General features: G+C 43.9%; 2 protein-coding genes across 2 annotated transcripts in view; both read left to right on the top strand.

Annotated features, from left to right (window-relative positions):
• The window catches only part of LOC137375789 (sodium-dependent phosphate transport protein 2A-like), a 102154-nt gene extending 96291 nt beyond the window's left edge, over window positions 1-5863 (top strand). The window contains exon 13 of the mRNA XM_068043243.1: window positions 5813-5863. Within this exon, the coding sequence (XP_067899344.1) occupies window positions 5813-5848 (36 nt within the window). The 3' untranslated portion in view covers window positions 5849-5863. The remainder of the gene's footprint in view (window positions 1-5812) is intronic.
• A 79-nt stretch (window positions 5864-5942) lies between these two features.
• On the top strand, window positions 5943-11026 carry LOC137375687 (histamine H2 receptor-like). The gene is made up of 5 exons (XM_068043074.1): window positions 5943-6097; window positions 6325-6422; window positions 7343-7433; window positions 8447-8623; window positions 10369-11026. Exons 1-5 carry the CDS (start codon window positions 5943-5945, stop codon window positions 11024-11026), a joined length of 1179 nt encoding a protein of 392 aa, XP_067899175.1.
• The last annotated feature ends 2349 nt before the right edge of the window (window positions 11027-13375 follow it).

The raw sequence follows: 13375 nt of genomic DNA, 5'->3' as shown, positions 1-13375 counted from the left end.
AGCTGGAGTGGCTGATGTGCTTTCCCTCACCACTCAGCTCCGTGGCATGATCTTTGGAGTGTTTGGTGAGGAATGGTAAGGTTATGTTGGTAAAATACTGGAGGGTGTAGGTATCCTTACATGGATTGGCCTGTGCAACAGCCCCAACAAACAAATTTCTCTGCAGCACCTGTGGAAGAGCCTGTCACTCCAGAATTGGCCTTTATAGCCACTCCAGGCGCTGCTTCACAAACCACTGACCACCTCCAGGCGCGTATCCATTGTCTCTCGAGATAAGGAGGCCCAAAAGAAAAGAATTGGCCTATATATGACTGCAGTCTCACAAAAATGTGGTTGACTCCAATCTGCCTTCTGAAGTGGTCTAGCAAGCCAAATAGTTGTATCAAATCTCCATAAAGAGTTGCAGCAGTTCACAAAGACACACCCTCGGGCAACTAGGGATGGGCAACTAAAGCTAGCTTTGTACAGGATATCCATATCCTGAAAATAAATGTTAAAATCTCCACTTACTGTCCAGCTGCCAGACCAGGTTCTTGCACTGGAGACCATTAGGTACACTTAATGGCCTATTGGTGGGATCTCCAACAGCAAGTGGGAGCCCGCTGCCTGTGCCCCTCAGGATAATAAAGGCGATGTTGCAACAGAAGTGGGAGGAAATGTTAAAGGGGCCACAGGGTCCCAGGGACTGGCCCAATTCATTCTTTGAAGGCTTATGTGAAGACTGAGATCTTCAGAGGGTAAGTATTTGGATGGTAAGGAGGCCACTATTGATTGCCCTTCCCTCCATTTGTGTCCATTCCTACCGCTATCCTGGTGGTCCAAGGGAACAGAGACTAACAGGAGGGGAAAATGTAGCCAATCTCTTTCCTTCTCTTCCACTTGGCTTTGGTGTTGGGCGGGTGAGGAGGTGGCAGTCTGCAGATGCTCCGGCATGGGCTGGGAGAAGGAATTTCAGTGGTGGGCCTCACTGTTGAATATCACCCTCTTTCCCGTGTCATCCAGTATGATTTCAGGCAAGACAGTGGCGGAAAATCCAACCCCTTAATATTGACCTTAGACCGGTGTCACTAGAATAGAATATATGAACAGTAACCTTTCATAGCTGCTCCCTCACTGAATCTTCCAACCTATACGCCATGACATTAAGATCTCCATCAGACTAATGGCTAGGAATGGGAGGAACATATTCCACAGGCTTCCTTTGACGATAGCAACACTAATAAAGCCTGTTCAGTTCACTAGAACTGCATTGGGCTCTGAGATAAAAGACTTGCTGGAAGTGGTACCATCAGTGCATAGAGAGCATGTATATTCAGAAGCTGTTAAAGAACAAGATATTGGTAGGTAATGAATCCATTATGGTCCATCTTCGAAGAACAGCATTGTTGTTTCTTAACAAAAAATAAAATACCAGTGATTACCTCAATCTCATGCAAAGAACATGGAAACAAATCTATATTGCTGATAAATGCTAGTTCAATGCTATAATCAATGGACTGCAAATTAGACCGAAAGTTTCCATTTCATTTCAGCTTCGCAGAACAAGAAGCAACTTTATAATCTGTAAAAGAAATGATTACTGAGTTGTGGGAGGGTTGTAGGTTTGGAGGAGTTTACAGAGTTGGGTAGGGCGAGGCCACAGAGGGATTTAAAAGCAGATGAGAATGTAACATTTTAATTATCTCTATGGCTAGATTTGCACTTTTCTGGAGATCCCAAGGTATCTATGTATGTGCGTGAAAAAATTGTATCCATTTTCTAATCTTTACAACGTGCATTTGCTCCATCATCTTGCACCTCAAGTACTCTTGCTAAAACCTTTCCTGCTTCTGCTCCACTGTATCTGCATATTGGCTGATAAGCTCCATCATTTCCTATCTTCCTTCTGGTCTTCCATTCCTTCTCTATTTTACTTCATCTTCACCAGTTGACTGTGGGCGGTGGTCCTATGACTCTCCTCCACACTTCTTCATTCATCATGCACAGTGGTAATCCCTCTATGGGAGAACTTTCTGTCTCCTGTACAAGTTAAGTATTGTACTTGATTCTAGGTCAATCTCCCCTTTTATTTCAAAACCTTAATTCTGAAACCCATTCCTTTGTTTGCGCTAAAGGAATGACCAGCAAGTTTCAGCCTTCTATGCTTAGTTACTGTTGTTATTCTGTCTAAATTTCCATATGGTATAGCATTGGGGATATGATCATTCCAACTGATATCTAAGGCTTTTTAGCAACACTCTTGTGTAGGTGCCATCTAGTTTATTCGTAAACGTTCAAATGTCAGCACCATGGGCTGGATTTTACGAGCCCCTCGATGCCATGGGTTGCGGGGGGGAGGGGGGGCCATAAAATTCTGCGGGGAGAGGCCTGCCTCGACCTCAACGTCAAGAAGGGCCCGCCGCATATTACCGGCAGCAGGGGGACCTCGGTGCGGCCCCCACCCCTCCCCTGCAATTTGGCGGCTGGACCTTCATCTACATATTCAAATCAACCTAAATTATATGTAAATGCACTTATCTGCCGGCGGTGGCCGTACCATGCCAATTTTACGGCTGCCGTTCGTACCTCACGTGCCTTCAGAGCTCCTTACGGAGTTCTGAGGCAAGAACCTGGTGGGAAGGGGGGAGGAACAAAATCTTCAGGGTGGGAGGGGTGGCGGAATGGGAAAAACATTGTTTATTGGGTGTGGGGATGGTGGAAAGGGGTTGAAGGGCAAAGAGTGCAAAGTTTGGGGTTGAAAGGTCGTAACTCAAAAATGGTTTTTCGTGGGGGAGTGGGAAATAAATTTATTGTTTGATCATTGGGGGGACGGAAGTAGCATTTTTATGTTCAATTTAATGTTTTTATTGAAATTTAATGTGCTGGTCCCTTTAAAATTTTACATCGGCTTGAAGCCCTTTAAAAATTGCGCTGGCGCCAGCACTGGACGCCGTTGCTTGCCCCGCCCCCTCTATTTAAATCAGCCCCGCATGTAATATCGCAGGGGCTATGCAGCGACATTTCCATGTCGGAAGGCACGCTAATAAAATCCAGCCCCATATCTCTTGCACTGACACCCTGCTTCTCAATATCTTGATCTTATTGTTCCTGCAGTTCTTTACACTTCCAGACTCCATTCATTTGATTGCAAGCTAACCAAGCTTCACATGTATTGGTGTTAATATCCTTTTCTGTTGTTCTAATCCGTGATCCCAAGTATGTTAAGTCATTCAGAGGAACAGGAGTAGGCCATTCAGCTCAAGTGGAATGCAACTAGATTGTGGCTGATCTGTACCTTAACTCCATCTATCTACCCGCCTTGATTCTGTAACCCTTAATATCCTTCCTTCACAGAAATCGATTGACCCCCAGCCTCAATATCATTTTAGGGGAGTGAATTCCAGATTTCTGTTACACTTCATGTTAAGAAATGCTTTCTAACATCACCTCTGAACAGCCTAGCTCTAAATTTAAGGTTATACCCCCTTGTTCTGGACCCTCCCAGTACAGGAAATAGTTTCTCTCTATCTACCCAAATATGAAATCATAAAACCATGCTTAAAACCTCAAATTATCCCTTAACCTTCAATACAAAGGGAATACAAACTCTATGCAAACTGTAATCTAACTTTTCTAGCTCCAGTATCATTCTGGTGAATCTGCTCTGCACTCCCCTCTAAGGCCAATATATCCTTCCTGAGGTGTGGTGCCAAGAACTGAAGGCAGTATTCCAGATGGGGTCTCACCAGTGCTTTGCACAGTTGTAATTTAACTTCTATCCCTTTGCATTCCATCCCTTTTGAGACATTCTATCAGTCTTTTAAAATTTTTTGCCTCTTATTCATTATTCAATAATTCCCTTTTCCTATATTTGACTCCCTTACCCAACTCTCCATAACTATTCCACAACCATCCTGTTTCCAAGCCCCACTCAGCAATACACCTCTACTGTACTCCATTCCCTCTGCAACTTAGGCTCTTACCCTGACTGAAATGGCTCACTGTCTGCAATGGGTATCTTACGCTGCACACAACACAGGTTTACTCCACTCGTCATCTCAATTGTCTCATTCCCTTCTACTGATGACCTTTCCACCTGCGGATCTAATCTTCTCAACCTCATCTTCATTTCATTGTCTTCCACATTCACCCTGCAATCCCCTCCTCGTGAGGCTCCTTTCACTTCTCACCTCACAAAATGTTCATTCACTCGTATACAATTATGGCCTTCCCTTGGCGGAACAAATCAGCCTCCTGATCGGAAACTGGCTTACTTCTGGATCAGCCTTTCTCTGCCACTCACTTAATGAGGCTGCCCCCCACTCCCCCACTAGACTTCACATTCTAACAGTCCCTGTGCTTTCGCTCCTTCTATGTGTTTGAACCTCACCCTCTAGCACCACTCATAACTCCACTTTAAGTGTCCTATTAAGTGTCAATCTTGGATCAGAAGTAGCACTCTTTGCATCTGAATTAAAAGGTATGAGTTGAAGCCCCATTCCAGAGACTTAAGAAAATAATCCAGGCTGTCACTTCAGTACAGTACTGAGGGGGTGCTGTACTGTTCGAGATGCTGTCTTTGGTATGTCCTCTCAGGTGAATGTAAAAGGTCCCATGACATGATTTGAAGCAGAGCAGAGGTGTTTGCCTGTTTTCCCAGCTAAAAAGCAGATTATCTGGTTATTATCTGTTATTTGTGGGACCTTGCTGTGCGCAAATCAGCTGCTGTGTTTCTGATATTTCAAAAAGTACTTCATTAGTTGTAAAGTGCTTGGGGATACCCTAAGGTTTTGAAAGGCACTATAGAAATGTAAGTCTTTTTGACTTTCTTTAACACCCCCTAACACATCATTCAGGCTGATAGGTCGGTACAGTGGAGTCAGCGCTCTGTTGGAGATGGGCGTAAAAGATTCCATGGCCGTATTTCAGAGAAGAGTAAAGGCGTTGTTCTGACATCTTGGCTAATATTTATCTCTCAAGTGCCATCAATAAAACAGTTGCTGTATTGTTTCCTGTGTGGGTTCATGATCCGAACAGTAAAAGACTCCAGACTTATCCAGGAATAATTTACCATCAGGATATCAAATATATAGTTTCTATTTCAGTAATCACAGTCTCTTCAAAGGCTGTGTCTTTTAAAAAAACATCACTCTGATCAGCTGTGCTCCTTCTTCACTGTGAATCACAATTCGGATCATTTTACATTACAGCCTTGCTATCTGTGCTTTGTCAATTTCAGGTTCACAAAGTGAATTTTATTAAAGCAATGACGTCCTAAGCGCTTGATTGGTGGGGGCTGCTTTTAAAGTGTGAACGGAAATAACTGCCTGTTGTCTGTTTGACTCTCATTGGTGAAGACAGCAGGTTGCCTGCGATACTCTGCTCTATAAATGTTCCTCCACTCTAATGTTATCTTGTTCAATTTGCTCAGTGGACCCCAGGTTTAGGTGGTAATGTAGTTCTTCAAGTGAATTTCATTTTCACAACCACTCTCAGAGATCAGTTCATTAAGCAGAGGTTGTATTCCTGACTACCTTTATACATAACTTTAGCAGCACAAATAAACCACCTCATATGCTTTTTGGATTATACATCAGGGTAAGTAAAACATTGCTTTGATTCATCTTTTATTGAGATAATCAATAATATTAGTAAGTGTATTAGTAATTATAATATTGGCAATAGTGTATTAGCAATGTATTAGTACTAATAGTATTAGGGTTATAATTATAGTAAACAATGAGGTTGTCGCTTCTTAATTTCTGCTTGTAATTGTGTTTTATATCAGGATGAATTTTCTATTCAAGTGTTTCTTTCTCCAATTTGTTTGTAGAAAATGAATCATGAATTCTCTTTGGAAAGTGGGTAATTCTTCCAACCACAGCCTGTTTCCTTTGGCTTCTCTTGGAGATGGGAATGCTTCCCACATCCAGATCTCCCACCAAGAGGTGCTGGTTGGGATAATGCTGACAACAGTGGACCTGGTGACACTGCTGGGAAACATGGTGGTGTTTATCTGCCCTGCTTTGGAGAAGAGACTGAGAACAGTGACCTACATGTTCATCCTCTCCCTAGCGACAGCAGACCTGTTGGTGGCATGTCTGGTTATGCCCTTTAGGTAAGTGCGTGTGTAGAGTGTCAATGTTAATATCAACGTCGATTCCTTTGGGGTGGGGTAATATTAACAGATTAATACAGCACAGATGAAGGCCATTCAGCCCATTGTGTTTGTGCTAACTCTTTGAAAGAGGTATCCAGTTAGTCCCACGCCACCACTCTCTCCCCATAGCCCTGCAATTTTTTTCTTTTTTCAAGAATATTATATACATATGACTTGGATCTTAGAATACAGAACAGAATTTCAAAATTTGCAGATGATACCAAACTTGGAGGAGTGGCAAACAGCGATGAAGGTACAAATTGCCTGCAACAGGACTTAGAAGGTTAGCAGAATGGGCGGACAAGTGGCAGATGGAATTTAATAGAGAAGTGTGAGGTGATGCATTTTGGCGAAGGGATAGGGTGAGGCAATATATACTTAATGGTACAGTTCTAAAGAGTTTGCAGGGACAGAGGGACCTTGGGGTGCATGTGCATTGATCTTTGAAAGTGGCAGGGCATACTGAGAGAGTGGTTAGCAATGCATATGGGTGCTTGGGCTTCATAAATTCATTGGGTACAAAAACAGGGAAGCTATGCTGAACCTTTATAAAGCTCTGGTTAGGCCCCAACTAAAGTATTGCGTCCAGTTCTAGTCACCACACTTTAGGAAGGATGTCAGGGTCCTTGAGAGGCTGCAGAGGAGATTTACCAGAATGGTTCTGGGGATAGCTACAAAGTTAGTTGGAAAAGCTGGGGTTGTTTTCCTTGGAGCAAAGGAGATTGAGGGGAGATTTGATAGAGGTGTACAAGATTATGACAGGTTTAGATAAGGTAGACGAGGAAAAACTGTTCCCATTAGCAGATGGTACACAGATTAAAGGTATTGGGCAAGAGATGCAGGGTAATATGAGGAAGAACTTTTTTATGCAGCGAGTGGTAATGACCTGGAACTCACTACCCACGAAGGCAGTGGAAGCAGAAACAATCAATGATTTCCAAAGGAAATTGGTTGGTCGCCTGAAGGAAATAAACTTGCAGGGCGATGGGGTCAGGCAGGGGAGTGGGAGTGACTGGATTACTCTGTGGAGAGCCGGCATGGACTCGATGAGCTGAATGGCCTCCTTCTGTGCCGTAAATGACTCTCCATCCACTTCCCTTTTGAAAGTTACTATTAAATCTACTTCCAACATCCTTTCATGCAGTCCATTTCAGAGATTCCAGATCAGAACATCTCACTGCATAAAAAAATCTTCATCTTTAGACTTAATCGTAGGGGCCATGATTAAGATGTCTGCAGATGATACAAAAATCGGTCACGTGCTTAGTCATGAGGATGTCAGCTGTAACCTGCAGTAAGATATCAATGTGGGCAGAAAAATGGCAAAATTAATTCAGTCCAGGTGAATGTGAGGTAATGCATCTGGGGAGGGTAAACAAAGCAAGGGTGTACACAATAAATGGTAGGAAACTGAGAAATGTAGAAGAACAGAGGGACATTGGAGTGTGTATCCACAGATTGTTGAAGGTAGCAGGACAGGTAGATAAAGGTGGTTAAGAAGGCATACAGGGTACTTTTCTTCAATTGCAAAGGCATAGAATATAAGAGCAGGGAGATTATGCTAGAACTGTATAAACACCAGTTAGGCCACAGACTACTGTGTACAATTCCGGTCACTGCATTACGGGAAGGATGTGATAACACTAGAGAGGGTACAGAGGAGAGGATGTTGCCAGGATTGGCAAATTTTAGCTGTGAGGAGAAATTGGATAGGCTGGGTAGTTTTCCTTAGAACAGAGCAGGCTGAGTGAAGATTTAACTGAGGTACGTAAATTTATGACGGGCCCAGATAGAGTGGATGGGAAAGACCTACTCCCTTTAGCAGAGAGGTCAATAACTCGGGAACACAGATTTCAAGTAATTGGTAGAAGGATATAAGGGGAGTTGAAGAGTAATTTTTTCACCCAGAAAGTGGTGTGTTTCTGTAACTGAAAGGGTGGTTGAAACAAAAACTCTCGTCACACTTATAAAACTTGGATATGCATTTGAAGTACCATAACTAACAAGGCTACTGACCAAGAGCTGGAAAGTGGGATTAGGCTGGATAGCTTTTTTTCAGCCAGCACAGACACAATGGGCTGAATGCTCTCCTTCTGTACCATAAATCTCCATGATTCTATGATTTGATAAGGAAGACCGTAGAGAAGATTTCCTGTGTTTCTATCTTCCCTCTGGCTCTTTTACCAATTTTCTTAAACCCCGTGTCTTTTGGTTAATGACAACTCCTGCCATTCTTATTACTTACTCTATCAAAACTCTTCATAATTTTGAATACCCTAGATTAAAGGTATCTATTTCTTTGTTCAGCATAATCTATGAAGTGACTGGGATCTGGATGTTTGGCCGTTTGTTCTGCAAGGTGTGGATCTCCTTCGATGTGATGTTTTGCACAGCCTCCATCGTCACGCTCTGTTTCATCAGCTTGGACCGTTACTGTTCCGTGGCTACGCCTTATCACTACCCAAAACGTATGTCCCGCGGAAGGTAAGGGTCATCAGATCTCATGCTTTGACACTATAAAGAGGCATTCATAAATGATTTGGAGGAAAGTATAGGTGGTCTGATTAGCAAGTTTGCAGATGACACTAAGATTGGTGGAGTAGCAGATAGTGAAGGGGACTGTCAGAGAATACAGCAGAATATAGATAGATTGGAGAGTTGGGCAGAGAAATGGCAGATGGAGTTCAATCAGGGCAAATGCGAGGTGATGCATTTTGGAAGATCCAATTCAAGAGTGAACTATACAGTAAATAGAAAAGTCCTGGGGAAAATTGATGTACAGAGAGATTTGGGTGATCAGGTCCATTGTTCCCTGAAGTTGGCAACGCAGGTCAATAGAGTGGTCAAGAAGGCATACGGCATGCTTTCCTTCATCGGACGGGGTATTGAGTACAAGGGTTGGCAGGTCATGTTACAGTTGTATAAGACTTTGGTTCGGCCACATTTGGAATACTGCGTGCAGTTCTGGTCGCCACATTACCAAAAGGATGTAGATGCTTTGGAGAGGGTGCAGAGGAGGTTCACCAGGATGTTGCCTGGTATGGAGGGCGCTAGCTATGAAGAGAGGTTGAGTAGATTAGGATTATTTTCATTCGAAAGACGGAGGTTGAGGGGGGACCTGATTGAGGTGTACAAAATCATGAGAGGTATAGACAGGGTGGATAGCAAGAAGCTTTTTCCCGGAGTGGGGATTCAATTACTAGGGGTCATGAGTTCAAAGTGAGAGGGGAAAAGTTTAGGGTGAATATGCGTGGAAAGTTCTTTACGCGGAGGGTGGTGGGTGCCTGGAACGCATTGCCAGCAGAGGTGGTAGACGCGGGCACGATAGCGTCTTTTAAGATGTATCTAGACAGATACATGAATGGGCAGGAAGCAAAGAGATACAGACCCTTAGAAAATAGGCGACATGTTTAGATAGAGGATCTGGATCGGTGCAGGCTTGGAGGGCCAAAGGGCCTGTTCCTGTGCTGTAATTTTCTTTGTTCTTTGTTTTCAAAATTCTTTTCTATTAAACAAAACAGAACTGGGAATCAATAGACCCATCATTCAATGAGAGTATAATATTTAGATTGCTCTGTTAAAATAGATACTTGCATTTATATGGATCTTTATTCCTGTTGAAACATCTCAAAGCACTTCACATAAAATTAAGTACTTTTTTTTAGGATCAATGACTTTAGGCAAACATGGTCTGCACACTGACAATGACTAGATTTTTTTTGGCAGGGTACAATTGAGGACAACTGTGGCTCAATTGGGAGCACTCTCACCTCTGAATCAGAAGATTGAAAGTTCATAATCCAGGTTGACACTTCAGTGAAGTACTGAGGGAGGGCTACACAGTTGAATGCACCAGATTTTCAGATTATCTCATGATCACTTGCTGTTTTTTTTAGCACTGGGAGCATCAGTTTAGATTACATATAAAATCAAATCTTGAGAGTGAGACTGGAACCCATGACTTTCTGATCTAAATGTGAGAGTGCCACCAACAGAGCCAAAGCTGATATAATAAAACTGCTTCATACCAAAGTTAACATTACACTTTGTATATATCATTAGACAGGCAGTGTGAGGCCATCCCTGGAAACTGGTGTCACACCAGCTGAGCAAAAGTTTGCTTACCTTTTTTTAAAAATCCTGTTTATTAATGTTGAAACAGCTCTCTGTGCTAATGAGACCTAATGGATCGTTCCTATACTCGGCTTACTTTTCCTCCATTCCTGCAGGTGCATTGCCATGACCATTACCATCTGGGTCTACTCCTCCATGATTTCATTTCTCCCAGTGATGCAGGGTTGGAATGAAATCCCGGGTGTGGACGTCGACAGCAACAGGGAGTGCGTGTTTGTCACCAACAGGACCTTCGCGATTGTGGCCTCCGCACTGGCCTTTTATATCCCTTTCCTGATCATGTGCACCATGTACTTCTTCATATACCGAGCTTCCCGCCTGAAGGCAGTACGGATCATGTCGCAGGCGCTCGACCTCCACTATCACCCCGACAGCAGGCGGCAGGACAACCTACAGCTGGAGCACAAGGCCACCAGGACCATGAGTATCATCATATCAGTCTTTGTACTGTGCTGGCTCCCCTACTTTGTATTCAACATCAGCATCGCAGTGCATGGCTCACAGCTCAACAGCACCACCATTAACTGTGTATTTAAAGTCATCACCTGGTTCGGATATTGCAACTCCACCATCAATCCCCTGCTCTACGCCTTCCTCAACCGGGATTTTCAACGGGCCTTGAAGAAGATGCTGGTCTGCCGGCGCTGGAGGGTGCAGGTCGATGTTGGAGATGACATGGTTTCCATTGTGACCTTCACCAAAACCGTTCAGGGTGCAGAATCCAGTGCGAAAAGCATTGACAGTTGCCAATAACAACACAAAGCAGAAGGAAAAGCAATAGATAGAAAGACTTGTATTTACACAATCCCTTTCACCACCTCAGGACATCCGAAGCACTTCACAGCCAATGAAATACTATTGAAGTGTTATCATTGTTGTATTATAGGAAATGTGCGCACAGCAAGCTCCCACAAACGGCAATGAGATTACGACCAGATAATCTGTTTTAGTGATGGTGGTTGAGGGATAAATATTGGACCAAGACACTGGGACGAACTTTCTGCTCTTTTTCGAAATAGTGCCCTGGAATCTTCTGCATCCACCTGAGAGGACAATGCCCAAAGTCAAAATGATCCTTGTTAAGGCCAACATTTTTCCCCTTGAGAGTATAGCAGCACCTTTAAGACATCCTTAACCCAGTGGTAGCCTTGGAATTAATGAGTGCTCACATCATGTTCATTTGCTAATTTGTGGGAGGCTGTGTTGACTTTTAAAGTATCACAGTTTACAGTGCGTTGCCGCTTTGACTCTTGGGGCCAGATTTTCAAATGTTGGAGGGGTCGACACCTGGTGTTGGTGTGATTTAAAAATTGTGATCCCAGAGGCTGTCTGGATCCCGACGCCTCCGGGACAGTCTGCAATATTCAAAGTGCTGGTGGTAGGGAGGGACTGGGGAGCCCGTTTGCCTCCAATTTATGACTCCTTTCGGAGCTTGTTAATAGGCTGGGAGGTCGGCACTGAAATTTATGATGGAGATTGTGCTGAACCCAAACGGTCTGGTGCATGTTCGTGCACAGCTGTTGGGTTCGCTGTGGGGCAAAGGATAAGTCTTTTTTTTATTGTTTAAAATTATTGGGCCCTCCGGTATCCTGCGTTGGAACATGCGCTGTACCTCTGTTTTAGCCGTTCTCACTCTGTCTCATCCCCTTATGCTGCTGGCCTACTGAGGAGCTGCTTGCTCTCTTTGGCAAGACGGCAGCAGGCCCCATCATGGCTGCCGCGTGCCTTTGCTGCTGGCACCAGGTAGGCATCTCCCACCTCCTGGAGGCACTCGGTGGTCCTCATTGGTCACCAAGCGTGCCTCCTGCCCAATTAGGGCATTAGCATTTAAAAATAGCGTCGCATGAACGATGCTCGGTCAGGATCCGGAATTCATCTGGGAATCGAGTTCCTGACCCCGCTTTGAAAATCCAGCCCCTGGTGTCAGCTGCAGCTCAGTTGGTGGCACCTCAGAGTCAAAAGGTCAGGGGTTCAAGTCCCACTCCAGGCACTTGACCTCGAAATCCAGGCTATGCTCTACTGCAGAACGAAGCGAGTGCTGCACTGTCAGAGGTGCCAACTTTTGCATAACTGAGTCACTTTCTGCTCTCTCAGGTGGATGCGGAAGATTCCAGGGCACTATTTCGAAGAAAAACAGAAAGGTCTTCCCAGCGTCCTGTCCAATACTTATCCCTCAACCACCATCGCTAAACAGATTAACTGGACATGACGTCATTGCTACTGGTGGGAGCTTGCTTTGTGTCAATTTGCTATCATGTTTCCTACATTACAACAGCGAGTAAACTTAAAAAGCATTTCATTGGCTGTAAAGCACTTTGGATATCCTAAGGTTGTGAAAGGCACTATATAAATGCAAGTTATTTCTTTAGTCTTCATTGTTTGACCATTTACAAAAATCTAATAAACGTAAAAAATAAAGCTGCAGAATCCACTTTTTTTGTTCGTTTGCATGTTACATCGCAGTTAAGCAGCTTATTAAGTAGCCAGATTGGCTCAGTTAATTGCCCTGAATCAGAAGGATGTAAGATTAAGCCTCACTCCCAGACCTGAGCACATCAGCTAGGCTGTCATTGACGTGCAGTACTGAGGGAGTGCTGCCTTGCCAAAGATGCCAACTCTTGAATAACATTAACTCCCTGGTTGTTCAATGTGGCTTTAAGTGATTCCATAGAGCTATTCAAAGAAGAACAAGGTATTCTCCTGTTGTCTTGACCAGTATTCTCCACTTAATCAATGGCACCATAAAATAGATCAACTAGTCATTCAGCTCATTTGCTGTTTGTTGGGCCTTGCTGTGTACAAATTGGCTATCTGTGTTTACCTGCACAACAGCACTTCAAAGCAATAAATTGGTTATGAATGTTTTGGGATGTCTTACCACCATGTATGTGCAAGTGATGTGGGAACACAATAGTAAGATATCATCATTTAGACATCATGGACTGGATTTTCAGTCCCCACCGGGGCCAGGATCAGAGGCAGGCGAGAACTAAAAATAGCACCGTCGGACTGCATGCCAGTTCCCCGGCTCCATCCCGGCCTGCATGCCAGTTCCTTAGCTCCATCCCGGCCTGCATGCCAGTTCCCGGGCTCGATCCCGCC

This window comes from Heterodontus francisci, chromosome 12 (assembly GCF_036365525.1).
Source record: "Heterodontus francisci isolate sHetFra1 chromosome 12, sHetFra1.hap1, whole genome shotgun sequence".
Lineage (NCBI taxonomy): Eukaryota > Metazoa > Chordata > Chondrichthyes > Heterodontiformes > Heterodontidae > Heterodontus > Heterodontus francisci.
This window is presented reverse-complemented; position numbering and strand designations above follow the sequence as displayed.